At 40.1% G+C, this 24,303-nt stretch overlaps 2 protein-coding genes across 7 annotated transcripts in view; one reads left to right on the forward strand and one right to left on the reverse strand.

The window, feature by feature from the left end:
• Positions 1–24,303, reverse strand: part of C15H2orf42 (chromosome 15 C2orf42 homolog) — a 40,514-nt gene that overhangs the window by 5,686 nt on the left and 10,525 nt on the right. For 2 of the 6 annotated variants that reach the window (XM_068565085.1, XM_068565086.1), the window contains exons 2-10: positions 22,937–23,232; positions 17,570–17,847; positions 15,974–16,808; positions 15,146–15,256; positions 13,082–13,186; positions 10,848–10,952; positions 7,660–7,767; positions 4,207–4,307; positions 2,700–2,862 (exon numbers count right to left, since the gene is read on the reverse strand). In XM_068565085.1, coding sequence (XP_068421186.1) covers positions 2,700–2,862; positions 4,207–4,307; positions 7,660–7,767; positions 10,848–10,952; positions 13,082–13,186; positions 15,146–15,256; positions 15,974–16,796 — 1,516 coding nt within the window. In that variant the 5' untranslated portion in view covers positions 16,797–16,808; positions 17,570–17,847; positions 22,937–23,232. The remainder of the gene's footprint in view (positions 1–2,699; positions 2,863–4,206; positions 4,308–7,659; positions 7,768–10,847; positions 10,953–13,081; positions 13,187–15,145; positions 15,257–15,973; positions 16,809–17,569; positions 17,848–22,936; positions 23,233–24,303) is intronic. The other 4 variants (XM_068565088.1, XM_068565089.1, XM_068565087.1 and 1 more) reach the window with 3 other exon arrangements.
• Positions 20,435–20,951, forward strand: LOC137777808 (small ubiquitin-related modifier 1-like). Its single transcript, XM_068564744.1, has one exon. It carries the CDS (start codon positions 20,435–20,437, stop codon positions 20,738–20,740), a length of 306 nt encoding a protein of 101 aa, XP_068420845.1. The 3' UTR covers positions 20,741–20,951.

Below are 24,303 nucleotides of genomic sequence, written 5' to 3' on the forward strand. Positions count from 1 at the left end.
TTTACTCTCCTTAACATTTGAGGGCAATGCAAATTAAAAGAATGATAGGGCTTCCCTGGTGGCGCAGTGGTTGAGAATCTGCCTGCCAATGCAGGGGACACAGGTTCGAGCCCTGGTCTGGGAAGATCCCACATGCCGCGGAGCAACTAGGCCCGTGAGCCACAAATTACTGAGCCTGCGCGTCTGGAGCCTGTGCTCCGCAACAAGAGGGGCCGCAATAGTGAGAGGCCCGCGCACCGTGATGAAGAGTGGCCCCCACTTGCCGCAAATAGAGAAAGCCATCGCACAGAAACGAAGACCCAACACAGCCATAAATAAATAAATAAATAAAAAGAATGATAGAACATTTTTTGGCTATCAAATCAATAAAGATTAAAAAAAGAAACTCTTGGGGACTTCCCTGGTGATGCAGTGGTTAAGAATCCGCCTGCCAATGCAGGGGACATGGGTTCGATCCCTGGTCCGGGAAGATCCCACATGCCACGGAGCAACTAAGCCCGTGCACCACAACTACTGAGCCCACATGCCACAACTACTGAAGCCCACGCACCTAGAGCCCATGCTCTGCAACAAAAGAAGCCACTGCAATGATAAGCCCGTGCACCGCAACGAAGAGTAACCCCCTGCAATGAAGAGTAGCCCCTTTCTCGCCACAGATAGAGAAAGCACATGGGCAGCAATGAAGACCCAACACAGCCAAAAGTAAAAAATAAAAAAATTTTAAAAAACTCTTTCATGCATGGCTAGCAGGAGTAAACTGTAGAAATATTACAATCTTTCTGGAGGGCAGTGTGACAAAAACAATCAAAAGTCCTAAAAATGTACATAACCTTTGACCCTCCTGTTTAACTTTTAAGAATTTACCCGAAAGAATATCCTAAATAAATTAGGAAATAATTAAGGCTATAAAAGGTTTGTCTAAAAGGAAGTTAATTATAAAAGGAAGCATTATTCATAATAGCAAAAAGTTTGAAACAACTTAAATTCAGGATTGACTAGAGTGAGATAACTTAACGAATGAATTATATGAAGCTGTTTAAAAATGTTGTATTCACAACAGCCAAAAGGTTGAAGCAATCCAAGTATCCAAACAGATGAAAGGATACACAAAATGTAGTAGATACATATAATGAAATATTTTTCAGCCATAGAAAGGAAAGAAAATTTGTCACATGCTACAACGTGGATGAACCTTGAAGAGATTATGCTAAGTGAAATAAGCCAGTCACAAAAGGACAAAGACTGTATGATTCTAATTTGAGTAGTCAAATTCATACAGACAGAAAGTAGAATGGCAACCAGGTCTGGCGGGAGGCAGGAATGCAGAGTTAGTATTTAATGGGTAGTTTCAGTTGAGAAAGATGAAAAAGTTCTGGAGATGGATGGTGGTGATGGTTGCACAACAATGCAAAAGTACTTAAGGCCAGAAAACCTTATGCTTAAAAATGGTTAAAATGTTAAGTTTTATATTACATGTTTTATAATAATAAAAAAAGTTAAAAAAATAATGTTGAAGACAGACATGGAAAGCTGTTCATGATATATTTTTAAGTGAAAAAAGCTGTTGAGATATGATCCCATGTTTTAGAAACCCTTTTCTTTTTCTCTTTTTTTAAAATTAATTAATTAATTTGTTTGTTTTTATTTTTGGCTGCAGTGGGTCTTCGTTGCTGTGGGCGGGCTTTCTCTAGCTGCGATGAGCAGGGGCTACTCTCCTCTAGTTGCGGTGCGCGGGCTTCTCATTGTCGTGGCTTCTCTTGTTGCGGAGCACGGGCTCTAGGCACGCAGGCTTCAGCAGTTGTGGCGCACGGGCTCAGCAGTTGTGGCTTGCGGGCTCTAGAGCGCAGGCTCAGTAGTTGTGGTGCTTAGTTGCTCTGCAGCATGTGGGATCTTCCAGGGCCAGGGCTCGAACCCGTGGTCCCTTGCATTGGCAGGCAGATTCTTAACCACTGCGCCACGAGGGAAGTCCCTAGAAACCCTTTTCATGCACAGAAAAAAAAGTCTGGAAGAGTATACACCAAAATCTTAATGATGATGTCATCTACAGTGGGTGGGTTTACAGGTGGTTTTTATTTTTCTCCTCCTTTATGCTCTATAATGAAATCTATGATTTCTGTATAATGAACAGGTATTACTTCTCTAATTTTATTTAATTTTATTTTTTTAAAAATAAATTTATTTATTTATTTATTTTTGGCTGTGTTGGGTCTTCATTGCTGTGCTTAGGCTTTCTCTAGTTGCGGCGAGCGGGGGCTACTCTTCGTTGCGGCGCGTGGGCTTCTCATTGTCGTGGCTTCTCTTGTTGCGGAGCATGGGCTTTAGGTGTGCAGGCTTCAGTAGTTGTGGCACATGGGCTCAATAGTTGTGGCTTGCGGGTTCTAGAGCTCAGGCTCAGTAGTTGTGGTGCACGGGCTTAGCTGCTCTGCGGCATGTGGGATCTTCCAGGCCAGGGCTTGAACCCATGTCCCTTGCATTGGCAGGCAGATTCTTAACCACTGTGCCACCAGGGAAGCCCTCTAATTTTATTTTTAAAGTACTGGCTCAAATGAAACAAAACACCTTATCCCATGACTGCCTTTACAAAATGTGTGAATGTGTCTTCTTTGTTCAAGGTCAAGCCCCAAAGTCGAGGATAGCGTAATACACACACAGGTGACCCTCAAAGGAAGGTGTGCTATTGAAACCACCAATTTACTTACCAACTTTGAGAAAAGTTTTTAGTTCCAAGGGTCGCAGCACTGGTTGCTTTTCTATACGACCATAGGTTTCTGCTATGCTCTCTACTTCTACTTTAGGGCATTTAAACAGCTCGTAAGTCCCATCCCGGTTTTGGATAAAACTCCGGGTGATTTCCAAAGGCATCTGCATATGGAGACAATACCAAGAAAGGTGAGAAAAGAAAACTTTCAAAGTAGACAAACATTGGATGACAACAGATTTTATTCATTCTTTTCTGCTAAGTACACTCAAATTAACTAAAATTTCCCCTTGTATTTTCAAGTAAATTTTTTCAACAGTTCTGCCTTTCCTTTTTCTCTCTGTAACTTTCATTTGAACCCTTACCAAACCATACTGAACGCCTAATACCTTCATGGCTACATGACTGCTACTGGCACAGACCTGCTCTAAAATCAGTTTTATTCCCTCCCTACTGCTCTGCTAGCAGCAATCTTCTCCTGAAAACCCTACCAACGGCACCTATAGCTGACCTCACATCCTGTGTGTTTCCACCATCCTTGGGACTAAGCCAGACAGAGCTTGAACTGAATTTTGCCTTTGCCACTAAACAGCAGGCTGAGCTTCTCATAGCCTGTTTCTCATCTGCAAAATACAGTTAATACCAGTGCATGGTTGTGAGACTGAATGGGGTGATACAGGTAAGTAACGTGCAACACAGAAGCTCCACGACTTGACTTTGCTCTGGGGCTGCTGCAGTGCCTCCCTGAACCCCACCCTTTTCAGGTTAGAAGCTGTTTCTGCGACATCCTGCATTTAAAGAAGTTCCTCAAGTGTCTTTAGTGCGAACATAGGCCTTTCCTAGAGTTCCCATGTAAGTTCTATAGTTACCAAACAATTTATTTTTCTGAACATAACAGTGCCTCGCAATTCAGCTAATCTTAATGTATTAAATCACATGATGCTGAGTTTTCCACACTATTCCATTATCATAGGAAGGGAAAATCCTCACATTTTTAGGATCTGCTTGAAAAAAATGTTTAAAAATGTCTAATATTGTCCCTGTGAAAAAGAACACAAACTAGTTAAGAATCATTTCTCTAATGAGAACTAAATTGCAGTTTGGAGAGGAACATTGAATTGTGCTGGACCCACAGACTTCACAAACAGTATATCATCTCAAATTGTATATATACTTTCTAGCTGCTTGCCAGTTAACCTAGGGCTCACCATGGCTAGTAGGGGATCATTATTTAATTTACAAGAAAAAGCATCCCTGTTTTCTGATCCCAAAGGCAAAGAAAAAAGGATACTCCAATTTAAAATACAGCCTCAAGCTACAGGGAATACCTATTAAAATCAGAGTTGGAACAATAAAGCCATGAATATTTCTGAATAATCTCTTAGTATGAAAAAAAGGAATTCTCTTTGGTGTCCATGACTCAAGGAGCTGGTGCAAACATACTTCCCGCACTTGCTTCCCTCTCTTCCCCTCTCTGCCCTCCCACTACTGTAGAAATAAACTCTTACCTCTGGGGTATCTAAGATTTGTTTAACTTGCAGGATATTCGTGATATGCCAGGTATACTTGGAAAAGGTTCCCAGTGGCAAAGCATCTTTGCGAACAAAAGCTTCAAGGTAAAAAGGGGGTAAAATTAGACTATCGAAAAATAACATGCTCTTTCACTGAATTTGTTATCCAGTTTCTGGAGAGTTCAGTGAAGTGATATTCCTGCCTTATAGAATCTCAGCCCTCTAAAAAAGGTATTTTATACACACACACACACACACACACACACACACACACATATATGTTTTGGGTTGGCCAAAAGGTTTGTTCGTTTTTTTCCATAAGATGGCTCTAGTATTGCTTAGTGGTCTTTAACTTCATTTGAAACAATCTTGTTAGATTGTATTGTGACAACTGTCATATCAGTTGCATTTAAAAAAAACTTATCAAAATTGGTGACTTTTTGTGTAGCCATTTGAATATTGAAGATGGAAGAAAAAAAGCAACATTTTCGGCATATTATGCTTTATTATTTCAAGAAAGGTAAACATGCAACTGAAACACAAAAAAAGATTTGTGCAGTGTATGGAGAAGGTGCTGTGACTGATTGAATGTGTCAGAAGTGATTTGCGAAGTTTCGTGCTGGAGATTTCTTGCTGGACGACGCTCCACGGTCGGGTAGACCAGTTGACGCTGATAGCGATCAAATCGAGACGTTAGTTGAGAACAAGCAACGTTATACCGCGTGAGAAATAGCCGACATACTGAAAATATCCAAATCAAGCGCTGAAAGTCATTGGCACCAGCTTGGTTATACTAATCGCTTTGATGTTTGGGTTCCACATAAAAAAAACCTTCTTGACTGTATTTCCTCATGCAATTCTCTACTGAAATGTAATGAAAATGTTCTGTTTTTAAAACAAATTGTGACAGGTGATGAAAAGTGGATACTGTACAATAATGTGGAAGGGAAGTGATCGTGGGGCAAGAGAAATGAACCACCACCAACGACACCAAAGGCCAGTCTTCATCCAAAGAAGGTGATGTTGTGTATATGGTGGGATTGGAAGGGAGTCCTCTATTATGAGCTCCTTCCAGAAAACGAAACGATTAATTCCAACAAGTACTGCTCCCAATTAGACCAACTGAAAGTAGCACTCAATGAAAAGTGTCCGGAATTAGTCAACAGAAAACGCTTCATCTTCCATCAGAATGACGCAAGACCGCATGTTTCTTTGATGACCAGGCAAAAACTGTTAGAGCTTGGCTGGGAAGTTCTGATTCATCTGCCGTATTCACCAGACGTTGCACCTTCAGATTTCCATTTATTTCTGTCTTTACAGAATTCTTTTAATGGAAAAAACTTCAGTTCCCTGGAAGACTGTAAAAGACACCTGTAACAGTTCTTTGCTCAAAAAGATAAAAAGTTTTGGGAAGATGTGGGATTATGAAGTTGCCTGAAAAATGGCAGAAGGTAGTGGAACAAAAGGGTGAATACGTTGTTCAATAAAGTTCTTGGTGAAAATGAAAAATGCGTCTTTTAATTTAAAAACCGAAGGAACTTTTTGGCCAATCCAATATATATATTTTTTGTCCCTGCCACGCAGCTTGAGGGATCTTAGTTACCCAACCAGGGATCGAACCTAGCCCCGGCAGTGAAAGTGCTGAGTCCTAACCACTGGACCACCAGGGAATTCCCTAAAAAAGGAATTCTAGAAGCAAATCTATAATAGAGTTTTGGCAGAAATGTGATGAATCAAATGATAAGGATTTCTGCTATAAAAAGTCTCTGATGCTTCTTTTGAGACACTACTTATTTTTGACATCTTGGAAACTTGTTTGTTTGGTAAGTCTATACACAGAGGACTCTATTATAAAACAGCCTCTTACAACTTTAGATAAGTCAGAGGTCAAATCATAGTCCTTAAAATAACTACATAGAGTTTAAGCCTGCTCACGTGGTTGCCAATCTATTGCCCTGCCTCCCAGATTATAAAGGGGTTCCACTGAAGGACCCAAAAATATCTAAGCAATGGGTTAAAATTAATGTATCCGGCCTAAAATGGTTTGTTTTTGTTTTTGTTTTGGCTGCACTACTCAGCATGTGGGATCTTAGTTCCCCGACCAGGGATTGAACCCATGCCCCCTTCAGTGGAAGTGTGGAGTCCTAACCACTGGACTGCTAGGAAATTCCAGGCCTAAAGTTTAAACTGGAAGCATCAACACTGTCTCAAGGGACTTCCCTGGTGGCGCAGTGGTTGAGAATCTGCCTGCCAACGCAGGGGACATGGGTTCAAGCCCTGGTCCAGGAAGATCCCACATGCTGTGGAGCAACTAAGCCCGTGCGCCACAACTACTGAGCCTGTGCTCTAGACCCTGTGAGCCACAACTACTGAGCCCACGTGTCACAGCAAATGAAGCCCACGCGCCTAGAGCCTATGCTCGGCAACAAGAGAAGCCACCAGCCCCTGCTCGCCGCAACTAGAGAAAGCCCGTGTGGAGCAACGCAGACCCAACATGGTCAAAAAATAAAAATAAAAAAAGATAAATAAATTTATTAAAAAAAAGAATACTGTCTCAAAAGTCAGATAGATAAGGTGTAAAGACAGAGATTTTTATGGCCCTAAACAGAGAGATTCACAGCTTGTACTATTCAAAGACAGAATTAAACATCAGTCCTGGGAACTCCCTGGCGGTTCCATGGTTAGGACTCTGAGCTTCCACTGCAGGGGCACAGGTTCGATCCCTGGTCAAGAACTAAGATCCCGCATGCTGAAAGGCTTGGCCAAAAAAACAAACAAACAAAAACACTTCAGTCCCTATTACATCATCAAATAACAATTTACTGAAGAAATAGCTCTGATTTCTAGCTGTAGTTACTCTTGGGCTATTTGTCCCTGAGCAACCTTTTCCTTCTCCTTTTCTCTCCCTTATTTCCTTATACTACCAAATAAGTATCTTGAGATCTCTAGTAGAAAGATATTATATAAAACCAAGAAATAAGTATCAGAATACTGTAATTATAAAATGTTCCAAGCCTGAGAATCACTCTAAAAATAAAATCTCTCTTTATCATAAATGGGGAATCATGAAAAACAAGTTTTCGTTTTTGACACATACTGTAATATGCTTCCAAGAAGCCAGCGCAAACAACAATTGGAGCCTGCAATGCTTTTGTTGAAACTGGTTCATATCCAGAAAATATCCAACTTCTTGGTGGGCACCTTCATTGTGCTTCATCGGTGATTCTTTTACCAACCTTGTGCTTTCGGAATCTTTCCATCAACTCTTACTAGCATAAGCATGGGGCCTTTGAAGAGTGTGATCATTATTCTAAGAGCTGATGGGCTAAGGCGTCATGCTCTGAGCATGTAACTAGAAGTCCTAATCATGAAAATGCCACACAATTTTCCCCAAACATTATTCTCTAAGGTCAAGACATCTACTGCTATTCCTGAGGAAAAATCCCATACCTGTGGTAGAGTTGGGAAGCCGTTTTTTTGCACTTCCTATGGATATTCTCTGTTGCAGGGCATCAAAAAAGGACTGAGGAATGTGGAACACCAGTGGCTCTGGTTTGCCTATAGGAAATAAGAAGAAGCTCATTTAAGGAAACTCAGTGGGCTTTCTGGTGTGTAGGGGAAGGTGGAAGAAATGGAATTGATGGGTAGTAATAACTAAAAATACCACTGAGATTTCTTTATACAGGGGCCAAAAGAAGGCTTTGATTGACCTTTATGAGTCAAGCACTGTCACCTGCCCTACTCTTGATCCCTTGCAATTATAACACATACAGCACACCCTTGTCATCTACCAAAGATAACTTTTCAAATCCCTAATTTTGTAAACACTGCCACAGCACAGACTTCTCCCTTTAAAGAGGACATGAAATGAGATGAGAACATTGAGGCTGAGTTGAGAAGGTAAACTTGATTCACTCCTGCTCACTATCCCAGGCACCTGCTGTTTGCATTCATTTTCTCAGATGGCCAGGACCATGAATGCCAGAGACTGCAAAGTTAGGACAATTTATCCAATAAGCATCAGTCTTCTCTCTGATGTGAAGACAGGCAAACTGTTTGAAAATACGTAACAAACCTCTTTTAAAAAGTTGCAAGACACTAGGTCAACAAAAAGTCAACAGAAAGAGTGTTCAGGGGAGAGGGTGAAAGAGTTCAGAGTTTTCCTTAAAAACTCTGCCCAAGAAGCAAGCTCCAACAGAGGGAAAACATCCAGAACCACATGGCTTAACATGTAACTTCCACCTGCCTGTAGAAGGTGTAGTTCTTAAAGACAGTTCAGCTGCCTTTCTGAAATAAAGATCAAGCCAAGAAAAATGAAAATGAAAGGTTTTCTAGAATTCCATATTAAGGTGTTACATTCTATCAATTGATTTTACCTACTTAATTGAGTGCAGAATGCCAATGACAAAACTGTCACTGCTTCTGAGCCACTAAAATTTTTTTTTTAATTTTTATTTATTTATTTTTGACTGCATCGGGTCTTAGTTGCGGCACGCGGGATCTTTTGTTGCGGCACACGGGCTCTTCATTGCCGTGTGCAGGCTTCTCTCTAGTTGTGGCGTGCAGGTTTTCTCTCTCTAGTTGTGGCGCATGGGTTCCAGAGTGCGTGGGATCTGTAGCTGTGGCACCCGGGATCCAGAGCGCGTGGGCTCTCTAGTTGAGGGGCTCGGGCCTTAGTTGCCCCACGGCATGTGGGCTCTTAGTTCCCCGACCAGGGATCGAACCAGCATCCCCTGCATTGGAAGGCAGATTCTTTACCACTGGACCACCAGGGAAGTCCCAAGCCCCTAAAATATTAATATCTGGGCAGTTTCGAGAAGTCACTACAGAAAGGTTTTTAAAATCTTTCATCTTGAAATTAGATTATGGGCTATCTGCAGAGATCATTACAACTCTAAAACTCCTAACTTACCACAACTCAGCTGATGGGATGCTAGGGTTTAGGTAAATTAATCTTGAAAAGTCCTTGTACAAGACACGGAATCACAGTCCAGGAGAGAGCTGACGGTGACTTTGACAAAGGTGGTGGTAATGGAGATGGTGAGAGGGGCTGTTACAAGGAATGGGATGAAAAAGGACCACAGTTTATAGCTTACGTTATTGTCAATGTTCTGGGAGGTGGGTTAGTAGGTATTTATTATATTATTTAAAACAATATATAAATAAATTTTTAAAAGAAAAGGAAAACATAGACTTTCTCTTTAACCTTCCCTAGCTTATTTTGTTTTTCTAAAAAGTAACTTCTGAAGTTTTATTTATTCTGAATTAATATAAATAAAACTAAGCATGTATTTCAACACCTCCATTCTTGTCCCTTTCTTCACCATGAAGCCACAACTGATCTAATCCTTCAAAACTCATGTCCTCCTACTGAGTGTCTGCAGTTGGGCTACTATTCAGTTTGGGGTGCTTTATTTTTAAAATGATGTTCATAAACTTCAACATGTTCAGCAAAGAACATCAAAATGATGTGAGGTTTGTAAATATGCCGTGAGGAGTGTTTGAAGACCTGAGATGCATCACTTGGAAAAGAGAAGACCTGTCAGGCAGAGCAAAGGGTGTGTGCAGTGGCAGGGACTGTTATTTGAAAACAGGAACAGACTTATTCCATGTGACTAGAGCACAGAATTAGAACCAACAGGAAGTATTATCAGCAAACATTTCCACTTAGTATGAGGAAGACCTTCCTCACAGTTCTCACTGTCTAACAATGTCAGGAGCTGCCTCAAAAAGCAGTGAGCCGGGGCTTCCCTGGTGGCGCAGTGGTTGAGAATCTGCCTGCTAGTGCAGGGGACACGGGTTCGAGCCCTGGTCTGGGAGGATCCCACATGCCGCGGAGCAATTAAGCCCGTGCGCCACAACTACTGAGCCTGCGTGTCTAGAGCCTGTGCTCCGCAACAAGAGAGGCTGCGATAGTGAGAGGCCCGCACACCGTGATGAAGAGTGGCCCCCGCTTGCCACAACTAGAGAAAGCCCGCATGCAGCAACGAAGACCCAACACAGCCAAAAATAAATAATAAATTAAAAAAAAAAAAAGAATAACAATGATTTTTTTAAAAAAGTATTAAAAAGCAGTGAGCTGCTCATCACTGCACAAAGCCTGGAAAACCATCCATCAAGGATGCTTTTAAGGCAATGGGCAAGACTCGGTTGGATGGTCCACCTCTGAAACTGCTGAGGTTCTATGAGGCTATCACGATCAGCCCAAATCCAGCTTGTGTTCTCCGATCTTCCTTAGCATGTCTGTGTAATTTTATATGACTATCTTAGTCTCACAGGTTTAGATTTTTTCTAAACTTTTCCCTCCCTTGCTTTAAGTTTGAGGGTTAGAATGATCTTCTAAGGTTTTGGTATCTCCCTTACCACACACCCATGCATACCCCAAGACCAAGGCTCTCTACCTTTACTTATTATTTGCTGTGGTTTTTCTCTTCCATCTCTAAATTCATTTTGCTGGTCCTGCATTTTGATTATGTGTTTATTCCTTCATTTCATTTAGATTTCTACTCTCTTGAGGCCCAGTGCACTCTAGACTAAAGCCCAATTACTTTTTCTATCAAAACAGAGTAGACCTATAACACAATTACTTTAATTTCTCCTACTTTCAGCAGTAGCCCAGTTGGATGACCAATACTTACCATCAAACTGATAGTGCATGGTTTGATGGATGCGTTCTGTGACACTGGCCAGCCAGTCTTGGAAGGATAATGTCACTTGTGCCTCATCTAACAGCTGACTACAGCCTAGGGAAAAACAAAGCAAAATGCTTCATTAACTTTTTTCTTACAGAATTTAACAGTTAATTGAAGTTTGAAAAAGCTAAGGAGTTTATACATAAAAGAGGAACAAGCTGAAATTCAAAGAAAGTAGATACAATAAGTGAAATGGAATATTGCAGGATTCTTTTAAATAATCCAACTAGAAAAAAAAAGAAATAGAAAGCTCTGAGAGACTAATGGGTTTAAGATTATTAACCACAAAAAATTTGCAGCCTTTCAACATCAAACTGCAAATTGAAGAATGGCCTTGTATAATGGTTGTTTTAGAGCCAATAATTGGCCCTATTCCTGATGAATATGTCTATATACCCAATGACCTACCATTCTATTCTATTTCTTCTCCTGAAATGTTTTCATATGACTGAAGTATATATCCCCTTTTATTATTATTATTTTTTTAATAAATTTATTTATTTTATTTTTGGCTGCGTTGGGTCTTTGTTGTGGTGCGTGGGCTTCTCACTGCGGGGGCCTCTCTTGTTGCGGAGCACAGGCTCTAGGCGCAGAGGCTTCAGTAGTTGTGGCTCGCAGGCTCTAGAGCGCAGGCTCAGTAGTTGTGGCACACAAGCTTAGCTGCTCCGCGACATGTGGGATCTTCCCAGACCAGGGCTCGAACCCGTGTCCCCTGCATTGGCAGGCGGATTCTTAACTACTGTGCCACCAGGGAAGCCCTATCCCCTTTTATAAAGAGATAATGATGCCAAAACTACTATTCATTTAAATTACAATTCTCATAAATGCATATAGTGATAATTTGGATTAAAAGCTATTTTCTTTTTTCTTTGCACCAAAGTGATAAAAATTTGTTTAAAATCTGCTACCAGATACTTTTGATTTGTTTACTTCCTGACCTTCCAAAAACATTTATTCTTGGACTGTGTAAGTTCTTAATTAATTAGTCAATTAAGATTTGGTCTTAAAAAAAAAAAAAAAGATTTGGTCTTGTATTGTTTGCTATTTATGTATCGGTCTTGTCTTCAAAACCAGAGTATGAGGGCAGGGATAATGTCTAATTTTTAACACCCAGCCATATTATATGAGAGTTAAGAAAATGTCGACCCCCAAACATACAAGATTAACTATTCTGAGTAGAAAATTTACGTATATAAATTTATAAGTTATATTCAAATTAAGTCATTCTGTCTCTTAAATGCTACTGCTTTTAGGTGTTTTCAAAGTTCACTAACTTTGGAGAACAGACTATATTTGTCTTCCTCAACAAATATTTTCAGTATAATTGTAAGATATGTTTCTTCTTCAATTTGGAACCCCTATACCAAATTGCATATGGGTAATCAGCAACAAAAGGAAAATATTTTACAAAATATGTGCTGCCAAAACATGTCAGTAATTTTTGTTGCATTTGTTATTTAAAGACAATTTGGGGGACTTCCCTGGTGGTCCAGTGGTAAAGAAATCACCTTACAATGGAGCGGACGCAGGTTTGATCCCTGGTTGGGGAACTAAGATCCCCCATGCCACGGGGCAACTAAGCCCAGGTGCCACAACTACTGAGTTCGCGAGCGTCAACTAGGGAGCCCGTGTGCCGCAAACTACAGAGCCCATGCATTCTGGAACCTGCACGCCACAACTACAGAGCCCACGCACCCTGGAGCCTGTGCGCCACAGCTAGAGAGAAGCCTGCACACCACAACGAAGAGCCCGTGCGCCGCCACGAAAGATCCTCACGCCTCAACGAAGATCCCAGGTGCCGCAACTAAGACCCGATGCAGCCAAAAATAAATAAAATAAAGAAGCAAATAATAAATAAATCTTTAAAAAAAAAGACAATTTGGTTTTGAGCCTGATTTGAGACCAGTGGGACCGACAGCACAGATCTTAGCCTCAGTGCCTGCTAGTATTTATCTAGGGGGACAATATGCAGCATTTCTTTTGATTATATTGCTTTGGGCATCATTTTTTTTTTTTTGCCACTCTGCTCAGCCTGTGGGATCTGACAAGGGATCCAACCCACGTCCCTTGCATTGGTAGCGCAGAGTCTTAACCACTGGACCACCAGGGAAGTCCCCTCTTTGGGCTTCTTCAGGATGATTTTCCACCTCTTTAGCCTATCCTGGGGAAGAGAAACTTACCCTGCCTTTTTAATGAAGAAGCAACCACAGGCTTTTTCAGGCCACTTTTCCTTAGATTACTGCTCACTGCATCTTGAGGCAGCAGTGAACTGTTCGTCTGTGCACCTAAACCACAAATCATTATAGTGTTTAATAAAATGTCTACAGAATATAAATCGATTCAATATTAATTTCTGAAGTCTGAAACATAAAAAGTCTTTGCTAATTTCTAAGTTAGCTTCAGTTTCTAGAAAGAATGAGCATTAGCCTTTATACATAACATCTTAAGTGTCTCACGCCCTTTACAGGAAGTCGGTGGGGGGGCTAGAAGTGAAAGGAAGAAAAAAATTCACCCTTTGTTCCCACCTTTCAGACGATCACTATTAATTTTCTGGTGAACTACTGTCCATTTTCCTTTTTGTAAATAGTTTATTTTGCTGGTTTTGTGCTTTAAGTAGCTCTGATTATACCGGGATTGCCAGATTTAGCAAAAAAAAAATTTTTTTTGAACTTCAAACAAACAAATAATTTTTTAGTATAAATATGTTCCAATGATTGCATGGGAAGTACTTATACCAAAAAATTATTCACTGTTTATCTGAAATTCAAATTGAACTGAGCATTATGTACTCTATCTGGCTACCCGAGTGAGCTAACATTTCTCCAAACTCTTTATAGTCATTTTTCATGGCTGCCTGGTATTCTACCAAGTGGTTTATCATGGGTCATTTAACTATCCCCAGTGGTTGGCCCTTAGTTGTTTCTAATTTTTCAATATTATAAATAACTACACAATAGGCATCTCTGGACAAAATGCTTTTCCTGTACAAAGGATTATTTCCTTAAAAAAAGATTATTTAGAAGTGGGATTACTGAGTTAGAGGGTAAAAAACAGTTTTTTTTAATTTCAAGTTTTCCTGGGAAAGACCCATAATCAAACATTTAACCACAATCTCTGCTCTATATTGCTGCCAGAATTACCCCTCAAAAACACAGAAATAACCATGTCGCTTTGTTTCTCCATCTTTCTCCAACTTCCCAGCACCTGAATGCCTGTGCCTGACCATCTGACCCACCTGCAGCAATACTCCCTCTATGGGTAGGAACATTTTTAAGGTTCTTAGCAGATACTACAAATGATTAAAGCAACTTACACTACACTAGCCATGCTGAAGAACACTGATTTTACCTTTGCCTGTGGTCTCGTCGCTTAAATATCTTTGCTAATTTGGTATCCCAAAGTATCTTGTTTTAATTCTGCATTTATAAAATGTTTGCATTTCTCTCTTCACTAGTGCATTTGGAGTTTGGTCCTCAGGTGCGGACCGGTAATATTTTCCTTTTGTTTACAGCCTAGGTCTTTTTTTTAAAATTATTTTTTAAAAGATTTATTTATTTGGCTGCACTGGGTCTTAGTTGTGGCATGTGGGATCTTCGTTGCCACGTGTGGGATCTTTAGCTGTGGCATGCTAATTCTTAGTTGAGGCATGTGGGATCTAGTTCCCTGACCAGGGATCGAACTCAGGGCCCCTGCATTGGGAGCACAGAGCCTTAGCCACTGGACCACCAGGGAAATCCTTAGAGCCTAGGTCTTTTAACGCTTACCGACTAGGACACTTCAGCATTTTCATACTGATTTATATGAGTCTTTAACTGACACTGATATATTTGAATTTAAAAAGAAAAAAAATACATATATGGTGCCACCTGCTGAAAATGCAGATAACTATGTTGCTAAATTATCGTTGAAAATATAATTAACCATTGTCACAAGTTTAAAAAAATATATCTATTGATGAAAATTTCATAACACTGTCCTAAGGCAGAGTAAGGTGTAAGACTAGTCTGAATGATTAAGGGATGAGAAAACTAAAAGTGGAGTTTGGTCAGATCTTATACTTGGCCAGTAGGACCGACTCTTAGCTTTACTTGAGAAAGAATCATCAAGGGAGAGTAAAACTTTTTTCAGGAAACAACAACAACATTATTTCTTATACTTGCTGAGATTCAGTGAAACACATAAAACACAGTAAAACCACCTCTAAAGGTAACACCACCAAACAAACAAACCCAACAGCTTCTCACCAGATACTTCCTCCTTTTTCCTCTTCTTTGGCTTAGAGGCAGTAGACTCACAAGCTGATACTGTTGATTCTGAATGGCAACCTAGCTGGGGCACAATAACCTCCTTTAGACCTAAAATATAACAAATTTCTGAATTATTAATACTACCCAAGAGTAAGTATGGGTCCCTATCTACAGAAAATTAATTTCTAAAAACCTAAATCCCCAAAACAAATTATAGAGTGACCGTCTTCTTTAAAATCAGTTCCTTTAAAGAACTCTCCCTAACATATGTTTTTGTTCATAGACCATTAATATGATAAAAGGCTCTACAGAGAAATGTAAAACTAAAAAGTTGGGAGCTGCTGCCAACTAAAGATCGTTCAGAAATGAAAATAAAAAGCATCTACAAGATAAAAATGTAAAAAACATAAGATGATGTAGAAACATTTAAAGATCTTCTGAGCAAGGTACTAGTTTTCCCCATCTTCAAAGATAAGAAACAAGCAAGCAAGACAAAATAAAAGGGATTTTGTTTGTTTGTTTGTTCTTTGTTTTTACTAACATAGGGCATCTGTGGAATAAAAAAATCAAAGCAAAACTAACTTTGCTAGATTCATTGTTTCAATGAAAATGCACAAGTAGTCTCTTGATCATTAATTTCAACTAACCAGCCAACCAAACTTTATGCAAGTATGCTCACTGGGATTAAAAGAAGGAATGCTTTTCATTTGATTTATCTAGCAACTGCTTCTGAAGGTTGCTAAGACAATCTCCAAACGCCATCAGTGGGACACTTTCATTGCCATTTTAGAAAAACAGAGTAACTGTGTCAACGACACCACCTACCGCTGGAATCAAAATTTAGGAAGTCTGAGAATTCCTGAGCCAATGTCTCGTCACTGGCAAAGGCACAGATGCAAGCAAAGAAATGAATGCATCTCTGGACCGCCTCATCCTTGGAGGCATTCGACTTCTGTGATTTCAGAGTCTGGCAGGAGCAGAAGAAACGGCGCTCAGGCAAGCTTTTGGCACTGATTTTCTGCACAAACGATGTATGCAAATACCCCAAACTATGCTTCTGGCTTGCCTTGCATTTCACCACCAAAATGTTTTTAGTAATCCTCTGTACAAGGGGACCTGTGGGTTCCGTGGCCAACTGCCAGATGGTTTGCTTGGTTTCTGGGGAGGCCTGCACTGCATTCAGGACCGAGCTCTTTAGCGTCAGAGGGGTGGCCTCTGCCCGGCAGTTCACGGCCAGCTTGATGTGCTGGCACTGGTTTTCCACAACACCCTGGGTGGCAGCTTTCAAGCATGCGGGGACATAACACCGTCCAGAGCTCAGCTGAGTGATGATCGTCCCATCCACTGTCTGGATGGTCGTCTCTGAAACACCTAGCTCCACAAAGCATCGGTAATCAGGGCCCCGGTCTCTTTGCCGCACCGAGTAGACTTGCAGATCAGAGCCTGTTATGATTTTGACAGCTTCAACACTAGGCTGCTTCCGCGCGCCATACCGGAAGATGGTTCCACATGTCTTGTTCTTACAGCTCAGTCCCCGGGTTCCATTGTATGTGCCACAGCGGGGACACTTCCTGATTCCCCTCAAGGTGGCCTTCCCCAAATCAGATAAGAAAGCTGGGACTTTTGTCCTTAGAGAGTTTGGTTCCATTTTTCACAGGTCCTAGAAAAGGCAATAAGCCCATCAGCATGAGTATACATGCACACACACACACGAAGTTAAAATCACTTATGATATTTAGTATACAAAGTAAAATGTAAGAAGCTATCCACTATTTTCAAATTGTACCCTCAAAGAGAACATCCACTTAAACCCTCAAGCAAAATAAAAGTGGGAGGAGATATGGGGATATACGTATATGTATAGCTGATTCACTGTTATAAAGCAGAAACTAACACACCATTGTAAAGCAATTATACTCCAATAAAGATGTTTAAAAAAAAAAAAGTGGAGGAAACTTTGCTTTTCACATTTCACATCTCTCTCTCTCTCTCTCTCTATATATATATAATTTATTTTTTGGCCGCATCTCATGGCATGTGGAACTTTCCTGACCAGGGATCGAACTTGCGCTTCCCCTGCGGTGGAAGCACGGAGTCTTAACCACTGGACCACCAGGGAAGCCCTCTCTCTATATTTTTTAAGTCCTAATGTAATAACTGAAGCATTTTTCTAGATTCAATCCTATTCTATACAACAACCTAGATTAGTTAACCTACATCTTTTTCTTTTTTTTTTTTTTTGGCCACGCCACGTGTCTTGCGGGGATCCTCAGTGGTGAAAGCACAGAGTCCTAACCAGGGAATTCCCTAGTTAACCTAATCTTTACATGCACAGATGTTTGACTTGAGCAAAGACTGGAGAATGGGAAAGATGAGTTCTTTCCCTTCCACCATTCCCCACAAAACCCAGCCCAATCCTACCTCTATCAGTTGCCAGAGCATCCAGAAAAAGTGTAACCTCAATTCATAAGACCTAAAAGGTGCTTCATTAGTTTGTGATGATCATATAGGACAGACGAAGACATAATCATGTGCATAGTAAATGACACTGCTTAACTCAAGGTCTTCTGAAGTTTGAGCTCTGTGGTGTAACAATGCAGACATTCTGCCTTCTCCTTCTCAACCAGCCAATGGCAAAGCTCATGCCCAATGTTCCACAGTCAAAGATTCCCACTGCCCTAAGTGGAGACCTTGGCAGTCTATAAGTAAAACAGGAAAAAAATATTAAAGTTATACAAAGACAGAATGATTCTTTCATCCTAGAAAAGGAATCTAAGTCTTTCACAAATACTTGAGAAATATTTGATAGAAATTGTTATGGTTGCTTTATACTTTGAATCTCAAGAAGGTAAAACAGTGTTAATGTCATTACACAGGGAGTTGTCAAGAACACCTAGAGCCATGGTATATAATTGGTTGAACACTCATCCTTCCTAATAGTAATGCACTGCATTTTTAGAGTACTTTATGCTTTTCAAAGTGATTTCACATTCACTATTTCATTTGAACCTCACCATATTAGTATCTTATTTGAGCCAAACAACAATTGTTCTTCAGATGAAAATCAAAAAGTTAAGTAACTTGCCTGAGGCCACCCAGCAAAATCAGCAATGTGATTTCTACTAACCCAGAGTCTGCTAAAAAGAGTGCGAATCTGTTTTTGATTTCCCCCAATATTATGAAAATTTTCAAACATATAAAAAAATTGAATTATACAATCTTCATATACCCACCAACTAGATTCTACAATTAACATTTTACTATATTTGCTTTATTACATACCTACCCATCCCTTTCTCCATCTATCAATCCCTTTCATATTTTAATGCCTTTCTAAGTAAGTTACAGGTATCAGATCGGCATGCACATTATTAACTAAAGTTTAATATTTTTAATGCTTTTTAGAAAGGTAAATCTGCTTGTGATTTTGAAGTAGGGTGTTAGCTTTGCTTTTCCTCCCTGACCCCAAAGAATGGTCTTTTTTTTTTTTTTTTCGCTGAGTTGGGTCTTCGTTGTTGCACGCGAGCTTTCTCTAGTTGCGGAGAGTGGGGGCTACTCTTTGTTGTGGTGCGCAGGCTTCGCATTGCGGTGGCTTCTCTCGTTGCGAAGCATGGGCTCTAGGCGTGTGGGCTTCATTAGTTGCAGCACGCGGGCTCAGCAGCTGTGGTGCACGGGCTTAGTTGCTCCGCGGCACGTGGGATCTTCCCGGACCCGGGCTCGAAACTGCATTGGCAGGCGGATTCTTTTTTTTTTATTTAATTTATTTATTTGTTTGTTTGTTTGTTTATTTATGGCCGCGTTGGGTCTTCGTTGCTGCACACAGGCTTTCTCTAGTTGTGGCGAGTGGGGGCTACTCTTTGCTGCGGTGTGCGGGCTTCTCCTTGTGGTGGCTTCTCTTGTTGCGGAGCACGGGCTCTAGGCGAGCGGGCTTCAGTAGTTGTGGCACGTGGGCTCGTGGCTCGTCAGGCTCCAGAGTGCAGCCTCAGTAGTTGTGGCACATGGGCTTAGTTGCTCCGCAGCATGTGGGATCTTCCCGGACCAGGGATCAAACCCTTGTCCCCTGCATTGGCAGGCAGATTCTTAACCACTGCGCCACCAGGGAAGTCCCAAGAATGGTCTTGATAAAAGACTCTCCCTTCACATCTTCTATAGTCCACTGATTAACAGACTGGGAAGTACAAATAAAAGAAGCCTAAGAATGCCCACCTTCTCATTGGCTATGAACTAATCCCCCAACTGTAATATCTGCTGAGTGAATAAAGCTTTGTGAAATATGATTTACAGCAGGGTTCTCCACCTTGGCACTACAGACGTGTAGGGCTGGGTAACTCTTTGTTGCGGGGGGCTATCCTATGCATCACAGGATGTTTAGTAGCAACCCGGGTCTCCACCACCAGATGCCAGTAGCAGTCAACACACTTTCCCCAAGTTGTAAAAAAACAAAAATGTCTCCAGATATTGCTAAATGTCCCCCTGGGGGCAAAATCACCTGTTAAAAACCACTGACCTAGAGACATTAGCCTGTTTACACAGCATTTCCTTCTTAGGTCAATAAACTTCTTTGATAGGTATTGTCATTCAGCCAAACATGGGTTCTTAGGAGAAAATGTTCCAAAGTCAATTATCTCTGTGACCAAGTCTTTTAACTTTTGAGCTTCAGATTGTTTTATATACAAATCAATTTTTTAAAAACCTTTTTTATTTTTTATTTTTAATATTTATTTATTTTATTTTGGCCAAGTCGGGTCTTTGTTGTGGCACATGGGATCTTCGTTGTGGCATGTGGGATCTTTCATTGCGGCGCACGGGCTTCTTTCTCGTTATGGCGTTTTCTCTTTTCAAGTTGTGGCGCGGGCTCCAGAGTGCACGGGCTCTGTAGTTTGCGGCACAGCAGGCTCTGTAGTTGAGGCACGCAAGCTCAGTAGTTGTGGCGCGTGGGCTTAGTTGCCCGGTGGCATGTGGGATCTTAGTTCACCGACCAGGGATCGAAGCCACGTCCCCTGCATTGTAAGGCAGATTCTTTACCACTGGACCACGGGGGAAGTCCCATATAATTCAATTTTAAAATTACACTGATGATGATGATGTCATATTATTAAAGTGTAAAAACAGAACAACTTTGCTTGCTAAGGGAGGAATTATTTGCCAGTTATAGTTTATTTTGTAAATAAATCATGTAGAGCCGTGGTGTTGTGATGTGGGGAAGGCATTTGTAAACCCCAGAGCGAGGTTCTGCCTACCCGAGGCCACTGCTGTGCGGAGACCCTGGGGGAAACCACCGTCACCATGTCTGGCCAGGAGGCAAAACCTTCAACTGAGGACTTGGGGGATAAGAAGGAAGGAGAATATATTAAACTCAAAGTCATCGGACAGGATGGCAGTGAGATTCACTTCAAAGTGAAAATGACAACACATCTCAAGAAACTCAAAGAATCATACTGTCAAAGACAGGGAGTTCCCATGAATTCACTCAGGTTTCTCTTTGAAGGTCAGAGAATTGCTGATAATCACACTCCAAAAGAACTGGGAATGGAGGAAGAAGATGTGATTGAAGTTTATCAGGAACAAACAGGGGGTCGTTCAACAATTTAGATATTTTTATTTTTTTTTCTTTTCCCTTAATCCTTTTTTATTTTTAAAAATAGTTCTTTTGTAATGTGGTGTTCAAAACAGAATTGAAAACTGGCACCCCCATCTCTTTAGAGCATCTGGTAATTTGAATTCTAGTGCCCATTATTCATTATTGTTTGTTTTCATTGTGCTGATTTTTGGTGATCAAACCTCAGCCCCATTCATATTGCCCTCTCCTTTTTAAAAATTACGTGTGTGCACAGAGAGCCTGCCTTTTCCAGGATTGTGCATTTACAGGCTTGTGATAAATAAGATTGACTAATGAGAGTGTTCATAATGACTTTCCAATTGGCCCTGAAGTTCTAGCATGTGATCGCTTCACTCCTGGACTGTGACTTTCAGTGGGAGATGGAAGTTTTTCAGAGAACTGAACTGTGGAAAAAATGACCTTTCCTTAACTTGAAGGTACTTTAAAAATCTGAGGGTCTGGACCAAAAGAAAAGGAATATCACGTTGGAGTCAAGGTGACAGAGGTGGTGAAAATAATGACTAACTCCAAAGATGGCTTCACTGAAGAGAAAGCATTTTAAGATGAGAGAAAAATCTTGTCAGAAGATCCCAGAAAAGTTCTAATTTTCATTACCAGTTAAGTTATTCATGCAGAAGTGTATACAGCAGAACGCTGCTCTTTTTGACTTTATTTGTACTTTTTGGCCTGCGATATGGGTTTTCAATGGACATTGTCTGTACCAGCTTCATTAAAATAAACAAAATATTTGTAAAAAAATAATAATAATAAAAAAATAATAAATCATGTAAATCTATGATCTTTTCAAAAATGCAAATTGAAAAAAATGTTAAAAGACAAGAGTCATCTTACAAAATAACAGTGTAAAAGCAAACTAAAAAGCTAAAGACCCTTTTATGCCCCACTATTATCACTACCACTATCCCCACATGCCCCCCAAAATCCTCACTTTTCAAGAGTAAATACAGTTAACAGGCTGCCATATATCCATCAGATTATTTTCTTTATAAATGAATAAATACATATATGTACGGATGTGGGTTTTTGTTTTTAGAAAAATTGAATTATATTATACTCATTGTTCTGAAGTTTGCCTTCTTAACATTTTTCCACAGATTTCTTCCCATGTCAGCACAAATGGCTTTAACACCATCTTTAGCTGCTGAACAGTAATCTGTAGTGTGAATAGACCATAGTTGAACCAGCTCTACCAGTGGGTTTTTAGTTCTAGACAATGCTGCAATGAACATCCTAAACACTGACCTCAGTACATAGATGCAAATATTTCAGTAGAAAAGATTCTGAACATTGTTTTTAGTTTTCTTAATTTATTGGGTACAGAATAAGATTTTATTGGGAGAAAAAAGTTCTACTTCTAAAAATATTATCATCATTAAATATATCTTATTCATCCTATCTCACTTTCTATACTCAAATACATTCCAGGCAGATAGAACATTCAAATACAAAAGATGGAACTGCTAACGCAGTAGAATAAAAAAAGGAGAGAATATTTTTCTTAAAATATTTTTTAGGGGGCTTCCCTTGTGGCGCAGTGGTTGAGAATCTGCCTGCCGGTGCAGGGGACACGGGTTCGAGCCCTGGTCTGGGAAGATCCCACATGCCGCGGAGCAACTGGGCCCGTGAGCCACAACTACTGAGCCTGAGCGTCTGGAGCCTCTGCTCCGCAACAAGAGAGGCCGCGATAGTGAGAGGCCCACGCACCGCGATGAAGAGTGGCCCCCACTCGCCGCAACTGGAGAAAGCCCTCGCACAGAAACGAAGACCCAACATAGCCAAAAATAAAAATAATAAATAAATAGTAAATAAAAAATTTAAAAAAAAAATTTTTTAAGGATATCAGATTGAGGATGGCCTAAATGACACAAAACCCAGAATCCAGAAAATATTAAATATTATATCCAGAAATGATTAATATTTTCCTATTTATTTCAGTGTTTTTTTTTTAAACTTCTTTATGGAGGTACATTTTACATACAATAAAATTCACCCATTTTAAGTGTACAATTCAATAATATTATAAAATTTATAGAGTTAGGTATTCATCACTACAATTAAGTTTTGGAACACTTCCATCACCCCAGAAAGATCCCTCTTGCCTTCTGGAGTCAATCACCATGCCCACCCTTACGCAATCACTAATCTACTTTCTGTCGCTATAGATTTACCTTTTCTGGACACTTCATATAGATGGAATCATACGATATGTGGCCTTTTATGTCTGCCTTCTTCCATTCAACATGATGTTTTCAAGGTGCGACCACATTGTAGCACATATCAGTACTGCATCCCTTTATATTGTTGAACAGTATTCCATTGTATGGTTATATCATTTTGTTTATCCATTTACCACCTTATAGATACTTGGATTGTTTCCACTTCAGGGCTATCACGAACACTGTCGAGAACATTAACATGCAAGTCTTTGTGTAGACAAATGTCTTCATTTCTCTTGGGTAGATACCTAGAATTAGAATTACTGGGTGGTAGGGTAAGTTTACGTATAAGTTTTTAAGAAACCGCCAAACTGTTTTCCAAAGTGATTGTGCCATTATACATTTGCACCAGCAACATATGAGGGTTCTTTTCAACATTTCCTGGCCAACATGTGTTACTGTCTCCTTGGTTATAGCCATTTGATTATAGTGGGTGTGAAGTGGTATCTCACTTGGTTTTTATTGCATTTCCCTAATGAATAATGATGTTGGCAAAATTTCACGTGCTTACTTAGCCATATGTCTATCTCTTTGGGGAAATAACTATTCAAATATTTGGCCCATTTAAAAATTATGACTCATTATATTTGATTACCTAAAAATGAAATTTTTCTGCATGGAAAGAAGTACCTTAAACTAAGTCCAAAGATGAAAACAAACTAAGCAACAAAAGCAGTGCAAGACTTGTATGATGAAAATTACAAACCATAATTGAAAGAAATTAAAGACCTAAAAAATGGAAAGACATCTTTTCATGTTCATTAACCAGAAGACTTGATATTGTTAAGAGGCACTATTCCTCAAATTGATCTACAGATACAATGTAATGTATCCCTATCAAAATCCCAGATACCTTTTTTTGCAGAAATTGACAAGATGATCCTAAAATTCATAGGGAAATGCAAGGGACCTGGAAGAGCCAGAACAATCTTGAGAAAGAACAAAGTAGAAGGACTTACACTTCCTGATTGCAAAATTTACTACAAAGCAAATTAAGACAATGTGGACAGAGAAGGACAAATACTGTATTGCATCACTTATATGTAGAACCTAAAAAAGCCAAACTCATAGAAGCAGAATAGAATGGTAGTTGCCAGGGGACTAGGGGATTGGAGAAATGGGGAGATGTTAGTGACAGGGTACAAACTCTTCCAGTTATAAGATGAATAAATTCTGGGGATCTAAAATACAGCATAGTTATTATAGTTAGCAATACTGCATTATATACTTGAAAGTTGCTAAGAGTAGATCTTAAATGTCCTTACCACAAACAAGAAATGGTAATTATGTGATGTGATGGAGGCGTTAGCTAATGCTAT

The sequence above is a fragment of the Eschrichtius robustus genome, chromosome 15 (assembly GCF_028021215.1).
Source record: "Eschrichtius robustus isolate mEscRob2 chromosome 15, mEscRob2.pri, whole genome shotgun sequence".
Classification (NCBI taxonomy): Eukaryota; Metazoa; Chordata; class Mammalia; order Artiodactyla; family Eschrichtiidae; genus Eschrichtius; species Eschrichtius robustus.